Genomic DNA, 19,640 nt, shown 5'->3' on the forward strand with positions numbered 1-19,640 from the left:
GAAAAACGGCCCCTGGAGTGCACACCACTTTTCTGTCTGAAGCCGCAGATGCAAGTCATTGATTCTTTGGAGCACGTCACTAAATGACCCTAATTGAAAGCCTGTAAACGAGGTCACTTTTTTTTCTCTCCCCCCCTACCCCCCCACCCCTGAATTTTAAACATGTCAGAGCAGAGGAAGGAAGGAACACACTAACCTTCTTTAACATGTGAGAAGGAAAATGGCTGCGTACCAGCTCTATCTCTACAATTTTCTCCTTTCATTGAGGAAAAGTACTATTTCATTCATGCCATTTCCGTTCATTCATCAGCTGGGGCCAGCCTAGACTCACAGTACCATCTCCACACCAACATTCTTATCAATGGAAGTGACGTCAGCACAGGCTGCAGCTGGGGGGTGGGGGTGTGGTCACATGGTTCAGTGAGGGGTATATACAATAAAGTTGCGATGACAGTGGAGCTGAAAACATTCACTCAATTGTACATTAGCGCCAGCGCTGCTGCCATTCAAACACACCGCACAACTAAATAAAGATCAGCCTGTTTGTTATTTTCCTGATTTTGGTCACAGCCTGAAGAGAGAGGGGGAACAAACTGAAATTCTCTCAGGTGATCCACCATTCATGAAATAATTTTTGGCTTTACCCGCGTTGTGAGTTTCACCACTTCCCCACCCCCCTGTGGGACTCCAGGTAAGTGGAACGAAATTTAATTTTGTTTCCATCTCAATCCGTGACAGATAGGTCAGGACATTTTCTTACTGTTATTCATTTGATCGTAATTACTTTCTGATTTTGTTTTGTATTAAAAAATATAGGAGTGATTTATGCTTAGGCTTGATGAGTGTGGAAGAATTTCTTTTTCGATCTCAACTTTATCAAAAATAATTCATGTGTTTTTTGCAGCTTGGCGACTATTGGCTTTGTAATTGTAAAGCAGGTGTATACTGCGACCGATATGATCTTAAAAAAAATAAAGTTATACCAAATAGATTTTGTAACTTGAGATATAGAAAAATATGTTTACAGTTAGTTTCCTTTTATCATTTCTCTTTATTTATTAGTTTTACTTAATTGAGAATTTAACGTTTATTAACAAACACATGTAATATATCAATGCACATGAATGCATTGATATTTATCATGATAATTAGGAATTGTAACGTAAAAAACCCAATAGAATATGTTGTGTTGTATATATTTTGTGGGGTGGGCGTAATTAAAGAATTAAGTGACTTCAATGCGCATAAAATAATGTCTTAGAAAAATGTCTACGTGCATTTGCTCAAGAGCAATGTACAAATTCGGCCCAAATTTTTTTCAATCGTGAATAAAAAATAAAACGTGCGAAATGTTAAAGCCAATTTAATTAAATCAAGAGTCGAAATCACGTATTTGTCGGAGTAGTTACCTTTCGAGTGGATTTGTTTCGTTTTCCACCTTGTTGATCCAGTTTATAAAAATGGAAATAGTTAACAATTTGGGCTTCACGCTGTGCTGTGCTGCCCAAATGTGTGCTCGACTGCATTCCACCACTGAGGAGAAATATGTCCACACCACACGAGGACAAAGCCGCGTTTCTTACTGCTCCCCACGTTCATTGTGCAAAAAATGGCTTTGCAATCTAAGATCTAATATCCAGCTCATTTACAATTTGGATGGACCACTCAGGGACCGCAGGGTTAAATAACTCAACCGTAGCCAGCAGCTTTACGCATGACATCCCCGTGCGTGCCGTCTTTATCCCGGTGTCCTGGTCACATCGCTTTGACTCGTGGAATACCAAAATCACAGCCAATACATAGACAGAGCTCGGACCAATTTGTATTTTCTGCATTTTTCTTTTGAAATAGACGTTTTGCGCTCAAAAATGGCAAGTGCTTGCGTTCTGGTTGAGTTGGCTCGGAGGAAGAGGTGAGACATTTCTTAATTGCTAGAAATTCGGACCAAAAATTCTATTCGTGCATATATTTAATGTTGTAACAGTTTATGCGGTTAAATCTCATGAGAATACAAAAATATGAGAGCGTGAATCAATTAGGTCGGGCGGGGGAAAGATAATAACTGGTTTAACGCACGACTACAGACACATAAATGGTTCATGTAGGTTCGAGGCGCAATTTCTATATGCAAATTGTTACCTTCCTCAAAGGCTTGGGCAGTCAGACATCGAAATAATCACGAAGGATTTATATATCAGACCTTTATCTCTGTGTTTTCAGATGCATGAGGTTGGATTGGCAAAAAAAGCACCTGATAAGAAATATTATAAAGTAGAAATAGATTTTCCATCAAAAACACACGGAATAAAAAAACAGACATGAGAGAGACAAGCGTGTAACTTTCTTTGTTGGATTTGGCATAGCTCAATAGACTGCGTTTGGCTGCGTGCTTTGTTCTCAAACGGGTGTTCAATTCAGAACTAATCACAGTATTAACTGCTTTTGTATGGTGGCTCCTCCATGGTGGAAACATGTTCTGTTATAAAATAAAAAACTGGTTATCAATTCCTATTTAAAATTAATGGCAGGCTATTTGTGCTCTATTACTTCCGTCAGTAAAGTATTTTGTCATCTTCTTTACATTTAAGACTGGCTTTTTCACTAAACAGCCAATTATTCCAACGATTCAGATGTGCATTTATTTATTTTTCACAGAGTGAATAATTTCTGTGTGTCTTTTGTCTCTCTCCTTTGCCTTCTTCTTTTCTTCTTCAGGTGCTTAACCTCCCTCCTGCCAGTTCTGCATGGTCATGACCTGTCATCACGCCCCTTCCACAGCCCAGCTCATCCTATTGGTCCTGCTCATTGTCACTCCACAGCTGGCTGGCACCGCCCCTGCGTGGGTTGAGGGAAGGGAGGGAGGGGTGGAAGGGCGCACCCGGACAGACCTAAAAGAGGACAACCTCGCCCCCTTCCTCTCGCCCCCACCCAAGAGTATCTCCAGCCCTGACAACGCGTCGCTAGACCGGGGCTGGGGTCCGGGTCGAGATAACCTATCAGATAAATTGACTGACCCTGCGCGGGTACTCGCTGTTCTTCTGGAGGCCCTGGACCACCCGAGGGAGAGTGAAATCCAGGGGGGCGCATACAGAGACTGGGAGGAGGATCAGAGTCAGGAGCTGCCTTCCATTGAAGGCTTGGAGGGTGGTGAGATAAGCAGAACAGGGGAGACAGAGGGTGAGAGGGGGGTGGAGGAGGAGGAGGGGGAAGAGGAGGGCCGATGGGCTGATAAGGCTATTGAACAGCTAATTGTAGGCCATTTGACAGCTGCTCAGGGTGGTGACTTTAAGGAAAGGGATGATAAAAACACAAGGTCAGATCAAAGGTGGTCCGTGGAGGATGTGGGAGCTGATGGTGTAAATGGGGAAGAAGGGAAAGTAAAGGATGAGGGACTGGAGGAGGGACATTATTTAGAACGTTTATCAAACAAGGCAAGAACAGGTTCGGCCTCACAGGGAGAAGAGTCCTCTCTGCAGCGCAAAATAAGAGGCTACTTCCAAAACATTGACCTGGGTCTCCAAGATAATGAGATCTTGCCTCCTCTGAAGGGCTATAAGGCATACAACACGCAGCTAGCACGAGCAGGGAAGAAGCAGCACTGGGAGGAGAACCAGTCCAACAACCGACCCTCCACGGGGGGCAACTTCATGGACGAATTTGAGGATGAAGGTGAGGAGCTGGAGGAGGAGGTTGAAGAAGAGGAGGAGAGCCTCTCCCACATGGAGGAGGAGGCCAGAGCTCGCGCAGAGAAGCAGGAGGTGCTCCGGCAACAGGAGGAGGCGGAGCGAGCCCGAGAGGAAGAGCAGAGGCTGGCAGACATCGCCTCTGACATGCTGCTGCAGTACATGGGGAGAAAGCAACAGTCCTATATGAAGCCCCGGCAGAAAAGCAGCATGGGAGTCGCCAGCAACACCGCCGAGGACAAGCGCTCCGAAGAGGTCCTCCCCGACGAAGACGACCTGGACCAGCAAATGATCGACAGGCTGATCGAGATCAGCAGCAAACTGCATCTGCCGGCTGATGATGTCATTGAGATTATTAGTGACGTAGAAGAGAAGAAGAAGAAAAGGAAAGAGTTGCAAATGCTGCCAACCAACAGCAACCCCGTAGCCCCGCGCTTTAGGCCTCTGGTACCTCCTCCTCTGGCTGCACCTCCTATCTACCACTACACAGCCTCAAAAAACCCCAAGAAAGCTCCTTATAGGTACAACAAGTCCAACAAGAAATGGCACAAGGACAATGTCAAGTCACACAAGCAGGACTATTGGTATAAGCCTCAGAAGCAGCTTGACTACTGGTATAAGCCCCAGAAACAATTTCTAGCTTTCCCCTCTTATCCATACTACCAGAAGCCATATCGAGCATACTACCCTGTTTATTTCCCATATCCCAAAGCACAGTACTATGGCAAGCCCTCCCCATCCAGAGACCAGCCGTTCGGCCCCCAGGAACTTGACCTCCAGCCCCCAAGGCGCAGGCACCGAGGTGGGGGTAAGAACCGTGGTCATGGTTGGAGGCAGCAGCCAGCGCCACGCCTGCCTCTCACCCCTTATATCTCTAACTATATCCTTCCTCACCCACGGACCTACCAATCCCTACCTCCACCCAAACCAATAACCCCGCCCAGGAGAGGCAGGAGACCCCCATTCGTCTATCAACAAGTCACACCGGCAGATGACTATGAGGAAGATGGACTGGTGCCTCAGCTGAACAGTGAGGAGGAACTGGAGAACTTTATTGAGAGGATCTACATGAAACGCAGAATGTATTGAGAGACTTTTTGGACATGTTGTCAGATCAGAGCGACTGACAGAGATGGGATATATTTACAGTAGCTGGAGAAAGGCTAAAAGAGAGGTGAAAAAAAATGACTCAGATGAGATATGTGTTTTGGGCCTGATGAGAATTTGAGAATCAAGGAGTAAAAAGTACGATTCTTTGTTGTTTTAATCACTGTAATTCTTGTTGATTTTCTTGGTCAGGGAGACGATGAAGGGGTCTCGGTTTTAGCTCCCTGTAACCATGTTCAGCCTCTTGCTCAGTTTACATTTTGAAACAGAACATACCATGGTGTATGTCTGCCTCCATTCAGGTCAATCTCTGATGCTCTTGCATTATACAGAGTTTTCTAGAGGACACACGGCCACACACACACACACACACAAACAAACACTTCTACATGTAATCCAATTGTTGACACACTCAGAAGCTGATGTGCCAATTGCAAGAGAACCATGTTTACAACATCACTTTGTATCCTTTGTTTTATATTCTGTATGTCATATTACAAAACTAAAGTAGTTCAATGACTTCTACGGATATAAAAAAAACAGAACACTGCTATTGTCAAATGTTCAATGACAGTATATTTTGTTGTATTTGATGTGTGTAGTTGCCTTTCTTATTCCTGATTGGATCACCTTTAAAGAGCTGCAATTTGCAAAGGTGCAAAATACACACATTTCAGTTTCTCAGAGTTAAGGTTTTAGATTGTTGCCTTACAAGCAGCATGATTCTTTAAGGGAAACATCATATTGCATAATATTATCATTTCAACCGGTCCCAATGTAGAAACCCTGTGGACTCCAAAAGCACAAACTTAAACACTAAACACTTCCAACCTGGTGGACGAAGGGTTTTCAATCATTTTGGGATCCAGAGGTTCTTGTGTTAACAGTACCACCAGAAATACCATAACCACCACACCACTCCTTGACATTGAAGGAGGCCTTCACATTTTTTGAGCACATTCTTGGCCATATTTCTTGCATCATCCATTATCTGTACTTTCACCTTTCTTTACAAAAAAATACTTGAAATCACACGAATCTGTTCTGCAGCCTTTTAAAACAGATTTCCACCAAGAGGCTACAAACATTTAGTTCATTTTCAGAAGAAATTCATTGAAAGGTTTCAGGCCGGGGAGTCAGGGATTGTGCTTAAACCGTTAAATGCACGTCTTTCTACTTGCATCTTAAAAAATGAACAAAAAAAAAACAAAAAAAGAGAAAAAATAAAACAGTATAGGGAATTCACAATGGCTGTTTTCTCTGAATAAACTGTGAACATAAAAAAAAACTAATCTCAAAAGCAGGAGGGCCACTGTGTCCGCAGTGAAGCCATCTGTCTTGTAAAAGGAGAGTGTTGTTGTTGATGTCACCTTTAGCATTGTAAGATGTACAGTGTGAAATAAATATGCCCGTGCAATGTGTAAATAACAGCATGATGATTACTAGTTTTGCTATATGATAAAAAATAAAAGCAATTATTTTATTAAAGTTCAGTTTTTTAATGGCTTTTTGGCGAGTGCTATGTTGATACTTGAGTAACACATCCGATCACACGAGAGACAATTAGCTGAAGCGCAGCGACAGAGAAACACCTTCAGAGGGAAAGTGGTGTACTCAGAAATAAACATGAGAAAAACAGTAAGAATCGAATTGAGAAATGGGAGGAATAACTGAAAATGGAAAAAGTAAGTCAGAAGGAGGAAAATGGTAACTGCAGTGATTGATGAGTCACATGATTGGTGGATGAGTCATCCATCTGTACACTTTACTGCGCAGGAACACACACACACACACACACACACACACACACACACACACACACACACACACACACACACGCACGCACGCACGCACGCACGCACGCACGCACACACACACACACACACACACACACACACACACACACACACACACACACACACACACACACACACACACACACACACACACACACACACACACACACACACACACACACACACACACACACACACACACACACACACACACCTCTTTGAGCTGTATAGTAATTTAGCTGCTGGCATTCAAGATAAAGATTGAGTCATGTTCGCTGCCTCGAGTCAGCCAATCAGCCGGTGGAAAGGTGTTTGGTAGATAGGTTTTTTGCCATATCTTGTTTCCACACCTCCTCCCTCTCACTTCACATGGGCAATATGGCCTTCTGCTTTAATTCCTTGAAGTGCGTCTGGCTGCCGTTTGTTTGGCATCACAACAAACTGATGTAGTCTGTCAGTGCTACAAACACTGACAGTGACTAGCAGGCTGTCAATATGCTCTAATTGCATGTTATCTTGCGAGCTTGCTCACCAGTTGATTGCAACGGTACCTTTCATGGCCGTATCTTGGCTTGTTGACTGATTTCTGGACACCGTGTTATGAATGCAGATTTATGATTACAGCTTCTGTACCGTTTGGATAATCACTGACTGACTATAAAAATGGGAAAAAATGATTTATTTTGTTGTGACCAGAGGGATTTATTTTATTTTACGTTTACATAAAAGGACGCAACTTGTGTCAACAGGACTACAAAAGCCACTGACAGATTAGTGAGGGACCCCTGTCTGTAATATTTCTATTCAGCAATGTAACGATATGACAAGAAGATCAATACTTCTTTCATGTCTGTAATGTCAGCAGGAGATTATCCCAGCTTAAAATAAATAAATAATGAATCATTAATTCCTAAACATCTACGTTCTCTATTTTCTTTCTATTTAAGGGGAACTCTTAAACTCTTACATTTTACATTTAAAGTCCGTTCACAGGTCATGGGAAAAAGTTGTATGATGAGTCCGTTTTGAGGCTGAAAACTACAAGTTTGAAAATGAAAAAAGATCTGGAGGTGTGGACTGCAGTGAGGAAGAAATACGTTTAATCAGAGCTCTATAGCTGGCTCTGGCTCTCATCATATTTGTTATGTGTGGACATTTTGTTTGTTTGTATGCTTATTTTGAGTCTGAGACAAATAACGCAGCCGACAAATATTAATAAGAGGATAGTAATAATATCAAAACAGAACTCACTTTCATCCACAAACTCTTATTTCTTCAGATCAAACTATAGTGAATAACCATCAGCATTTTCTAAATCCCGAAACACCTCTGCTTTCTTTCACAACAAGAAGTACCCAAAGCTAAAGGTTTGTCGTACTGTAAGAATGAAGTCAGAAACAGCAACAGGACTTCCCTTTGTCACTAAGGACGGCTAACAGTGAGTCAAATGCTGCAGATAATGAGCTACATCTCAACAGGGTTTTGGAAAAGGAGCCAAATTGTACCATATTGTCATGGCAGCTGAGTTAATAAAGATAACATTAGGAAGCCAGACCACCAGAGATCAACTCTACACTACTACACACCTTCTTTCCCTTCCCTGTCTTTATGCTACGTTCACACCGGATGCGATGCGAATATTCGCTTCGCTCTAATCGCTCCTATCGCATCGCTCTAAACGCTGGAGTTTCACCGCGGCTGCCAGCTGTGTTTACTCGCATCATTCAAACAAGACGCGCTGGCTCGGGAGCTACAACTACAACAAATGAACATATTTTACCGTGATTAAATTGTAATACACGTTTCTAAATGATGCCGAAGTAACAACATACTGATACCGGTTAGTAACAACCATGAATTAATGCTTTGACAAGTCTGCAGACAAGACGGCAGGCAAAACACCTTTTAAAATGCTTGTTTTCTGAATGAAGATCGGGTCGACCAGGCTAAGCTAACGTTGTATATGCTCATTCCACACTCATAACAACGGCCTACAGACATAAATAAACCAGCGACTGTACTCGCCATGACACAGGCAGTCTGTGGTTTGTACTCGTTTAACTTTTGTCCAGTTTCTGAACGGATATGAGGAGCTGTGAGCTCTGTGTGCTAACTGCTAACAGCTAACGGCTGATGTTGTGTGGTTGAACGTCAGTGACGGCGGCTGAGATCCTCACCGCTGATTGGCTTCCGCGAGAACGCATCACGTGAATTTGACGCTCGAGTTGAAAAAATTGAACTCTCGCGTTTAACGCGGCACCGTTCAATCGCCTCAATCGCGTGATTCGCGCCGCGTCCACCGCTTCATGCGCGCCGTCGGAGCGAATTCGCGTCTGTCCGCGTCTCTGCATTGACTTTACATGTAATCGCGCCGCCCCCAAACATCGCATCGCGTCCGGTGTGAACGCAGCATTAGTCAGTTCCCATTTCCACAGTAAAAAGTTGCGAACTATTTTGGTGAGTTTCCTCTTAGAAAATGACTCTTTGGTCGACTGATGCCGTGTATATGTGTAACGCTATCATTGTAAAAGGGAGAATGCGATTATAACAGTGGTTAACACTCTGCATGATACATAACGATGTGTATAAAGTTGATACATTATATAACAAACAAAAAAAACATTGTTTAGATGCTGCTATTTACATTCATATTCATATGTTTGCGTAAAAACACAAAATTGAGATTTAAAAAACCTCCAGCACAATAGGATAATTGTGTGTTAAGCTTTAGATCACATTACGTCCTTATAGTAATCATTCATATTTTGCCTGTTGGGTGCACTATAATTAAAATGCAATTTGAATTTTTCAAAAGGCTCCAACTCTCAGAGGCACAAGATTTGGTAAACATCCAGCTCCTGGTACAAAAGAGTCTGACAGCAAAGCAATTCATCAGTAATGGCCCCAAGAAGCCAATGCATTTACAAAAGCAGAAACACGAGGAAACATGCCAGCCATTAGAAGAGTGAACATTGAATTAATACAGTTTTAAGACCTTCAAAATCGGATTAAATAATGATCATGCACTTTTATAGCAGTGAGGACTTTGGCTCAACCTTAAACTTGAAATGCCAGCATGATATTAGCTAAATAATATTTGCTATGCATAACTGTGAATACAGTTGAGTTACAGTGTCCAAAGCAGTAATGCAGAAATGTACACATTTAAAAAGGTGCAAAACGACCCATATCAGTAAAAGTTATGTGGCAAAGGATGTGTTTACACATGGCAGGGATGAAAACATGAAATAGGACAAAATCAACCATTACTGATACAAAACAGGTCATATCAGGTTGCATGGCAACTAGCAGTATCTTGTTTTTGGTTTTTTTGTTCAGTAAAAGGTGTATTTTTATGTCCTGTTTTGATGTTTTTCCCTCTTTACCTATTATCTCTGTACATGCCGGCTCCTTGTTAGGTCTTGTGACATGATTATGCAGCTGTTTTGGCTGTTTTTAAGATGATTCAAGTTAAACTTAGATCAAATTAAAAAAGATATAAAAAACAACACTGTTCGTCCTCGGCAATTATACCCTTCTTGGTTGGATTTAACACTGCTGTTTCTTCCCCCCCCCAAATGTGCCTGTTTTGCCCTTGTTCAAACACACAATGTTTTGTCCTCCTGTTGGTGTTTGATCTGAGAAAGTCATGGTCGATGTGCAGATTTTAACACCTCTTTTGTAGCCTCTAATTGGTATTTAACTTGTAACTTGACCCATCTTTGTTGCAGTGTTTGTAACTGTGATTAAATGACTTCAAAGTTAAAGACCATCGAGGCTTTCCAGGAGGCCTTTTTCTGAACCAGAAATTTGACAAATCATTATTGAAACTCTGTACTGTGAAAGTGTGATCACAATGTGATGAGCTTTAATGGATGTTGCATTTGTCAGTTTAAATCTCCTAATTTGCAAAGTATGAAACTTGATTCTAGCAAGTCAGTGGTAACAGTTTGATGAAATGCTTTGCGTGTTACTGTGCTTTAACTGAGCTTTTACAGCTTGCAACTTTTGCCTTTGGATTTCTGGACCAGAGGATAACATCACTGCTGTTAGAGAAGACACCTAACATTAGTTTCCTAGACAAACATAAGATGTGGCAAACCCCTAAAAATCCATTCCTCTGAGCCAAGATATAGGGTTAGTTAGCTATTACCGCAACAAATGTTATGTCTTACGTCCCTGCTGTTTACGTGAACAAACATAGATGAATTGATATCTTCTTTAGATACACTCAAACAGCCGACAACTTTCCATACGATGCGACTCCTGACCTCAAACTGTTTTTCAAAGGGAATCTGAACCTCATTGCATCTCTTTCCTCCCCATGTTTGTTAAATGTGTTGTCTGTTAAACTAACATTGTTGAACATATTCTTTGCCACATAATACGCCTCATCTAGCAGGCTTTCAGCGGCCATTAGGACAACAGAGGCAGCGCTCAGGAGGCCTGTCCCTTGAACACGCATCCTTTGTTTATGATCTCTGCAACCCTCGTCTTCCTGCTCTCTCCTTTCATCCCCTCTTCCCAATTCTTTATTCTGCTCTCTACCCTCATTCCCATTTTCTCCCTTTTTCCTTCAATTATCTATGCCCCCCCCCCCCACTCCCCCTTAATGTTCCCTTACACCCAATCTTCCTATCCTTTTCTTCTTTATCCTCTCTCCATTTCTTGTTTTGTATGCAAGCCCCAAGGGAGAGAAATGGGTGAAAAGCACTCTCTCTGCACCACTGTCACAAAAGACTGGTGAGTCATCGCCACTTATGTTCCTGTCTCCCTCCTCCCACAAAAAACACACACATATACAGGAAAAACACTCAAATTACTCCTTACCTGCCGTGCACTTACAGGAAGATACGTACGGACACACACACACATTAGTGATTGTGTTGGCACACAACACAAACACACACACCATTAAGGGACATACAAGCACATGCACACACATTCCACAGCTCTTCAAAAAGACCCTAAAATTAAAACCCAAGTCACATAATTGAGTTGACGATTGTGGTTGAAAATGGCCTCCATTCATGTGTGCTGCGTGTCATATCTTACAGGATTATGAGGAGTTTTCATGATTGGAAACTCATGTCAATTGAAGTTCACACTCAGGAATAGAGAGCAAATGAGACAGCTGCACAAGCAAAAGTACCCCGCTCCTGGACTATAGGAGAGACAAAAACAAATAACTGGCTGAAAATGGACATAAGTGAGGGGGAAAAAAGAGAAAGGCAGAAATTCCCTGGGGAATGTGGCTTTTGTCCATTTACCGTTTATGAGCCACAAAGAAAATGCTCTTCCTCCATCTGCTGGAGGAATGAGTCACGTACAATGCAGTCATGTTGCTGTTATGTGCACAAGATGGCAGTCCTGAATGAACACAATGTACAGACACATGCTGAGCTGCAGCTAAAGAGAATAATACTTAGAGAATAATATGTTTTTGTTATATTGTCAGATCTTACAAGGTGTTAAGGGTTACATCAATCTGTCAATGCGTTTGACTGACTGACTGTGTGTGTGTGTGTGTGTGTGTGTGTGTGTGTGTGTGTGTGTGTGTGTGTGTGTGTGTGTGTGTGTGTGTGTGTGTGTGTGTGTGAAAAACTACATCAAAGTCAAATTGAGAAGTACTATGAGTAATGTGTACTTTAGGAATCAAAGGGTAAAGTACACATTTGACAGAACGGCCTATTTCAAAAGTTAAGTAGCTTTTTGCAGCTGGTAAAATGTGGGGTCTTTTCATCCAATTTATCATTGGAATCATAAAAGTGTATCTACTTGTATTCATCATAACAAGTAGATAAACTGTAACTAGCAGCTTAATCCCTCAGAAACATGTGGTAAAGTGAAAAGTTGGCTATAATATATTTCCCTCTGCACTCGGTCTGTTTCGCAAACAGCCCCATAAACGCCCCATGTTTTGGTTGTATATGTTTTACCACCTACAGGTCTATAGTTAAAAGAACACATCATATAAATCCGAGACAAAACTGACAGAAGGGTACAATTCAGAAAATATATTACTATTACAACTCCTTCTGCTACTTCAGCACCACGGACAGCGCCATGGATTTATCAATACACAGCTAGGATAGGCTACTGATATTTAAGAGCTATAGTCAGGGGCATAGATTGTAACATGCACAATCATCAGTCAGATAAAAGATCAATGACTCAGAGGCAGAGTAGTTTAACAACCCCACAGCGCCATCTCTGCTTCCACTGGATTGGGACGTGGGTTGGCAGGTAAACAAGGGACATGTATTATGCTTAGAAGGGGGATGGCATTCCCCTTCAATTAGCCTATTGCGAAATACAAATCCACACATTTGTAAATAAGTCCGTAATCATTATCAATTTACTAAAGCCCACCTCATCTTTATAATGCTGGTTTCATTATTGAGTCCCAGAAATGGGGAACGTTTGGGGTTTTAGCTTAAAAACTGACAAACAAAAACATATATTTCACAGTGTTGTTGTCAATCAGGTTTTTATCAACAGTTGTACATTGCGGAATGAGAAAAATATCTCTTCTAGGTTTTGAGCCTGTGTTTTGTGTTTGTCCTAGCAGGCCTGCTTGTGTCGTAAACAGACTCCACCGCAGAGACCTCCGAGTCCTCTCCTGATTAGTCTTTACAGAAACCTGCTTGTGAGCTATTCAGACACATGAAATATTAAAAGCCTGGAGTTTCCGTTTCACACACAAAGTGGGAGGGGAGACGGCTGAGAGCCAAACAGACGGCAGGACTGACAGGGGCAGAGGAAGAGAGGGTCATTTCAGAAAACAGTAGGATTAAGATAAAATAACACATAAGGCTCCCCGGGAGGGACATGAGCAGGGATGGAGGGAGAGAGGGAGGAACAGGGAGAGAAAACCCGAAGGTAAGGCGGAGAGGATGTGAATGTTTATGCCTGATCAGGTGCTCGCCTTCAAGTGTAACAGTAGAGGCCTTACCGGTGTAATCAGCTGAAGATTGATTGGCTGATAACCTTTCGAGTGAGGCCGTTAGGAGGGCATGTTTTTTAATTCTGCTGCTTCTCTCTCAAACCTCAGTGAGACGTCTTCCACCCAGGCTGACGAGCCGACTCAGAGCTGCAGTGAGGAGAGCCACGAGCCACAAACCTTCCAGGAACCAGAGCAGGAGGAGCAGGAGGAGGTCGTCAGTGGAGCCTGCGATGGAGAGGAAGAGCATGTTCAGGTCAGATTTGACAAGAAAAATACACACTCATTCATTCTGTATATTTACAGCCTCATTATCAGCATTAAAGAGGCTGTTATGCTTCCCTTTCCCAAGTGTGTTATGTTGTTTTTTGTGCATGTAAATGGTCTGCAAAGGCTTAAATCCACAAGTTCCCTACAGAGGGAGTTTCTATCCCACACACTCCCCCCCCCCCCCCCCCCCTCCTGAAACCCCTCCATTGGACTGCTTTGTTTACTTCCGTAACATAATGACATTACTATGCAACAGTCACACTTTTATTGGCTAGCGTTACAACACATTGCACGTGATAGGCTGAGGGGTGGGACATATCTAAGCGGTTGACCAATCACAACAGAGCCTGCCAGCTAACCAATCAGAGCAGACTGGGCTCTGGTTTCAGACAGAGGGTGAAAAGAGGTGCTGCAGCACAGGCAGAATGAGAAAAATAAAGCACAAGATTTAGCGACACACGCTTCTGCTCCCATGTGATTGATATAGGTCGAGGAGGATCTGTGTATCAGTGAAGCAGAGACCTCACCACAGGAGACTCTCATATCCACAAACACACAGGACGATGACGACTGCCTCCCACTGTCCCCCCTGCCAACAGAGGAAGAGTTGAGCCCCCCTTCAGTGTCATCTCATCCCTCTGACACACAGAGTATGTGACACACACACACACACCCCAAACATAGTAACCAGCGTGTGCTCATGTGAGGCTGTACTGTGTGTCTGTGTCCTCGCAGATCGCCTGTCTGAACCCTGCTGGTATTGCCTGAGGTCTCTCGACTCAGAGGGTCGGCCTGAAACTCCTGAACAGGTTTCAACACTTCTGTCTAAACACATTATGTCACTGAGACATGGCTGATCAGATACATTGTGAAGTGTGAAAAGCTCTTTCTCTGAATAGATGTGTAAAATGCAAAGCGAATTCACTTCTTTTACAATCAAAAGTAGCATTGATGCAAATGCAAAAATGTTACAATTTTAAGGACATATTGCAAATTTGCAAAACCCACAATAAGGAGTATCCATCTCTTCTTTGTGGAGATAAAGGGATGTTTCTGTGACCTTGTGGGTTGATGAAATACTGTATAGGTGCTAAGAAAACTAAGACATTCATTCATATACTGTAAAGTCATAGTAACAAAATAAATAGGGCCGGCATTTGCATTAGGTAAAATGCTTCTTTTAAAGTCAATGCATTTGGATATAAAGAGTAAAGGTCAAGTGAGAAAAATACAACACTAAACTGAGCTTTAATAATTGCTGTGCCATCATATGTTTTTATATATATATATATGATAATATGATTCTGGGCGATTCTGCACAATAGGTGCTTTTAATTTTGTTACTTTTGTACCTTACATAACTAAGATTTTAAATTCAGGACTATTACTTGTCAGAAAGTATTTCTACACTGTAGTAATTATAAGTACAACATGTGAGTACTACTTCCACCCCTGCCCCTTTTGTGCTTTGTTACAGGAGGACTCGAATTCTCTGTCCTCGTCGCCCTCTACTGGCCAAAGAGTGAGCTACCAGACTGACCCTCGACCTCACTTTGGGGTCGCGTGTTCCTCACACTCAACGTGTAGCCCTCTGTGGGGCAGTGAGGGGCCCTGCTGGGGGCAGAGGAACCAGGAAGTGCCCGGTGAAACACAAACCTGCCCTCACTGCCATCTGGCGCTAACCCCTGACACACTGCTTTGGCATGAGGTTGTCACCGACACACACAGACATAAATAGAGACCCACAAGCTAACACTCTCCACTAAACATACCAAAGCTTATTATCACTGTGTTTACCAGGAAGCCTCTGAATGTTTTTCTTTCTCTCTCTGTACAGGCTAAGTGTCTACTGTTTGAAGGGCAGAAGAACTCAAAGAACTAATGGATTCATTCCCAGAGAAATTAAATGTAATGCATCTATATACTTTTAATATATTCTGTATTAATGTTCTCAGGAAATACTTTGCATCTAAATGTAATGTGCAATATCGGTTTCTGTTGAGTTGATTTTCTGTCAAATATTTAATGTGTTAACAGAAATAAAATTCATGTGTACAAAATCAGTATGTCTTTTTAAATATGAAATTCAATGCTCAAGGTTAGAAATGCAGCAATAGTAGCTGGTAATCCAATAATACACGTTTAACATTGCAGCAGTACATTATAATAAATTATTAAAGGTAGGGTAGGTAAGTTTGAGAAACCGGCTCGAGATACACTTTTTGTTATATTCCATGGAATGCTCTTAACATCCCGATAGCAATGAATATCTTAAGTGCTTTGACAAAAAATCCATAAAAATGTGTAATCTGTGGAAGCCGTAGTACTGTAAAAAGCACGACCAATCATCTGAGCCGGCCCGGCTAAAATAACTGGATGGCCTACCTGCCTGTCAGCCTTCCATCTGTGCACAAACTTATCTCGTGCCCTCATTGGTCATGTGCGCGTTCGTGTGTGTTGGAGGAGGGGCTCTGTAAGGAAGTGGCAGATTTTTTCCGGCTGTGTATTTTCAAATTCTAGCGCACTCGAGCCGGTTTCTCAAACTTACCTACCCTACCTTTAAGTGTTGATTTATCTCAACAATGATACTCTTCAATAGGATGAAAACAAGATTTTAAAAATTCTTCTCAGTGTTTTCCAAGGATTCCTACTCCCCATCTCCCCTTTTGTCCGTTACCTTCCATTTTTTGTATTTTGTTTGATTGTTCTCAGGCCTAAACATCTCAGTGTTTATCTTAAAAAAGGATGATAACTAACATTCTTCTCCCATAGTGATATTCTATTTATCATTGTAGTCCAAGATGTTTTTTTTTGTATTTGTTTGAATGTTTTTCGGGCATAAACATTCCGCAGTAGCTTCTCTAACTACAGGTAATGTTGTTTCACATTTTCAGATTTGTCTTATGTGAATGCTTAATAAATCTAACACTAAACCATGCTTTCTTAGGAAAAATTCTGCAGCGGCAGGATTAAAAAAAAAAATATGAATGAGGAGTTAATCCCACTGCAAAACAGTGAAGATGAGGACAATGGAGAAAAGATGGGAGAAGTTCTCAGTGACGCAGGGTGTAGCTCAGAGAGTTGGGCCATACTTCCTGTTTTGTGCTTGACGCAGGTGTTTAAGTTTCTTGATGAAGGGGATCGCAGGAGTGCAGACCTGGTTTGTCAGCGCTGGCACAACATCATGCACTCTCCCTCCCTCTGGCGCTCACACACCTTCCACCTCAATGTCCGGCCGTCCAAGTACAAGCAGTCTGAATTCCACTCTTCTGTGGCCTATGTCCAGTCTCGAGGAGTCTACCTGGAGAGGTTGGTCGTGTTGGTGAATCCTCCATCCACTTACTCGATAGCCTCGAGACTGTTGAGAACAATCAAGACAATATTTGATGAGCTTACCAGGTAAAGGAGTGTGTTTTCTTAAAGCCCCTCTTAACCCCAATACATCCCACATCAGACTGTAACTGACGACTCTCCAAACCAAACATTATTTTGTCTCCACAGAGTACGGGCGTCACTGAAGTCTATCAGCCTCACAAATCTGGAGTTAGACCGGCCCTGCTGGACTTCTGGACTCAGAAACTCTTTCGTTATCTTCCTGGTTTCCTTTCTCCGCAAACAAGGCTCAAAGCTTGACTCCGTTTGTCTGAATGGGATGAAAATCGGCATGATTCAGGTGACTACAACACCAAAGATGATGTTTGAGTAGGTATGTCACTGCTACGGGTGCTTTACCAAAATGGCCAAAGATTTCACTAGCAGAGTGCTCATTCAAAAGTTATTTGTTTCTGATTCCTGATCCTTTAACCTCCAGGGTCTGGAGATGCTTTCCACCCTGGCACAGTCTCAGAAGCGCACCAGCCATCGCTGCTCCATCTCTACTTTGGACTTGAAGGGTTTCTTTTCTGGAGAAGTTCCAGTCTACCGTAACACCAACATGCCCCGCACCCTGAGCATCATGAAAGGCCTCACCCACCTGAGCCTGAGCTACTCCTGTCTGTCAGATGAGCTTCTAAAGGCATTGCAGCCCAGAGAGCGAGGGTGGAGAGATTTCATCCACTTGAAAACACTTTCACTGTGGTGTTCTTTGAATGTGCCCCATGGACAGGTAATTACGAACATAATAAATTAACATTACATGATGACAGCCATTGGTTCTGTATGACTATTCCCAACAAATGTAATTGCTTACATAGACGGCAAAGGGTAGATGGTTCTGAAGGTTTTCTGTAAGGACACACAAGAAAGTATTTCTCTTGGCAACACAAAAATGTAGGTGCTTTGAGATTTGTGTTGTGTTCTGTCTAGGTGATTTGCGGTCACTCATGGGAATCTCTGGCATCGCGCTGCCCGGGCCTGAAAGTCAAGATTGCAGTCGACCAAATCCTCAACACTAACCGACTTGCAAGGATTCTGCTGCCAGAGATTCCCCTTGTTGATTTCAGCATGACAACTTTCTACTCTCCCAACGAAGAATGGAGCCCCAGGCCTCTCTTCTATGTCATGCTGCCTCAGTTCAGGCTCACTCTGAAGGTAAGGGTACGAAGCAGTTTAGAGAGATTGTGGTAAACTAAAGTTCCCAGAAAACATACTGTGTGATAGTTCAGGAAATGTTTAGAGGGATTTGTTAATGCTTTAAAAAAAAAGAAAAAATTCGCAATAAATATCATGTGGATGTGAGCACGAGGCCACACGGGAACGACCCAAAAGCATTAAGATGTAGAAAATCCTACCTTACTGGCAGGTACAGGGACAAAATAGTGATTAAGGTTTCAGGCTTCAGTGACCAGCAAACAGCCAAAGCTAAATGGCATCTTTGACTTGGTGGTAAAAGTGAAAAACGGCTGGTTAAATGCTCCAGGGCTGATGAGCGAAAGGGAAAACAGGTTGCTGGGGAAGGTCAGGTGAGCATGACTGGTTAAAAAGTCTGAGGGCATATGGTGGACATGCAGAGAATGGCAGGCTATGAAGGGGTTAATGGAAATGAGACATTATTGTGTTGTTGGTCATTTTTATATTGCCTGTCTGCAGTTTCTGACCCTGCACCTGAGTAACTGCAGTGAATTATTGGACGACGAGCTGCTGAAGCTGGTCAGACGTTGTGATCGTCTGGAGCAACTGAGAGTCTGGGCTTTCCTGGAAATCAGAACTGTGCAGAGACTGCTGAGAATCAGGCTGGCACAAAGGAGCTTACTCAACACGATCAGGGTGAGAAAAAAGATAAAAGCTGCCTGAATCTTCACATATACCGGGATCTGTGTGGATACTAATGCTCTTGTTGATCATGTTTTCCAGGTGAGTGTCTACTCAGTAGAAGAGGACCATGAAGAGCAGAAAGAGCAGCTGGAGAAATTATTGTCTACATACCGAGATCTCCCTCCTGAACTCGATTTTTTTGCTACAGTCTATCCCTATGTGTAATCGCAGGTGCATGTAGACATGTTGTAGAACATCAAGTTCGTCTATTTAAAAAAATAAAATTATATACACACAAAATTGAACAACAATTGGTGATTGTAGTTTGGGGTTTTGACACTGACTAGCTCTCCCTGTGTCAGTCTATATTTTTTCAGTGGGGTGGGGGTTGTGGGTGGAAACACTGACCTAGTTTCATGTAGAGGGTGATCGGGGGAGGCAGGGAGTGTGTGTGCTTTGGCATGGCTAGAGCACTATTTTAGGAAACATGGATTAAGCAATATACCAAACTATTGTTTATTTGTACTTTACTATTTTCATCTTGTACATCTAGCTTCTTCCTATTACAATATTGTATGTTTTTTAATTGAAATCTTTGCATCTGATACCTCAGATTTTTCTATTACATACTGTTAATACACGATAACT

General features: G+C 42.4%; 2 protein-coding genes across 3 annotated transcripts; both read left to right on the plus strand.

Annotated features, from left to right (window-relative positions):
- Positions 1 to 488: 488 nt before the first annotated feature.
- On the plus strand, positions 489 to 6,293 carry si:dkey-175g6.2. 2 transcript variants are annotated; one of them, XM_034139874.1, is made up of 2 exons: positions 489 to 691; positions 2,716 to 6,293. In XM_034139874.1, the coding sequence occupies exon 2, from the start codon at positions 2,745 to 2,747 to the stop codon at positions 4,770 to 4,772; it is 2,028 nt and encodes a 675-aa protein (XP_033995765.1). In that variant the 5' UTR covers positions 489 to 691; positions 2,716 to 2,744; the 3' UTR covers positions 4,773 to 6,293. The 2 variants fall into 2 exon arrangements, with proteins under 2 accessions (XP_033995765.1, XP_033995766.1); XM_034139875.1 differs by lacking the exon at positions 489 to 691 and adding an exon at positions 1,788 to 1,912.
- Positions 6,294 to 16,782: 10,489 nt separating this feature from the next.
- LOC117490233 (F-box only protein 39-like) lies at positions 16,783 to 19,224 on the plus strand. The gene is made up of 6 exons (XM_034139873.1): positions 16,783 to 17,198; positions 17,301 to 17,472; positions 17,611 to 17,904; positions 18,105 to 18,329; positions 18,828 to 19,004; positions 19,092 to 19,224. The coding sequence occupies exons 1-6, from the start codon at positions 16,783 to 16,785 to the stop codon at positions 19,215 to 19,217; spliced, it is 1,410 nt and encodes a 469-aa protein (XP_033995764.1). The 3' UTR covers positions 19,218 to 19,224.
- The last annotated feature ends 416 nt before the right edge of the window (positions 19,225 to 19,640 follow it).

The sequence above is a fragment of the Trematomus bernacchii genome, unplaced genomic scaffold, assembly GCF_902827165.1.
Source record: "Trematomus bernacchii unplaced genomic scaffold, fTreBer1.1, whole genome shotgun sequence".
Lineage (NCBI taxonomy): Eukaryota > Metazoa > Chordata > Actinopteri > Perciformes > Nototheniidae > Trematomus > Trematomus bernacchii.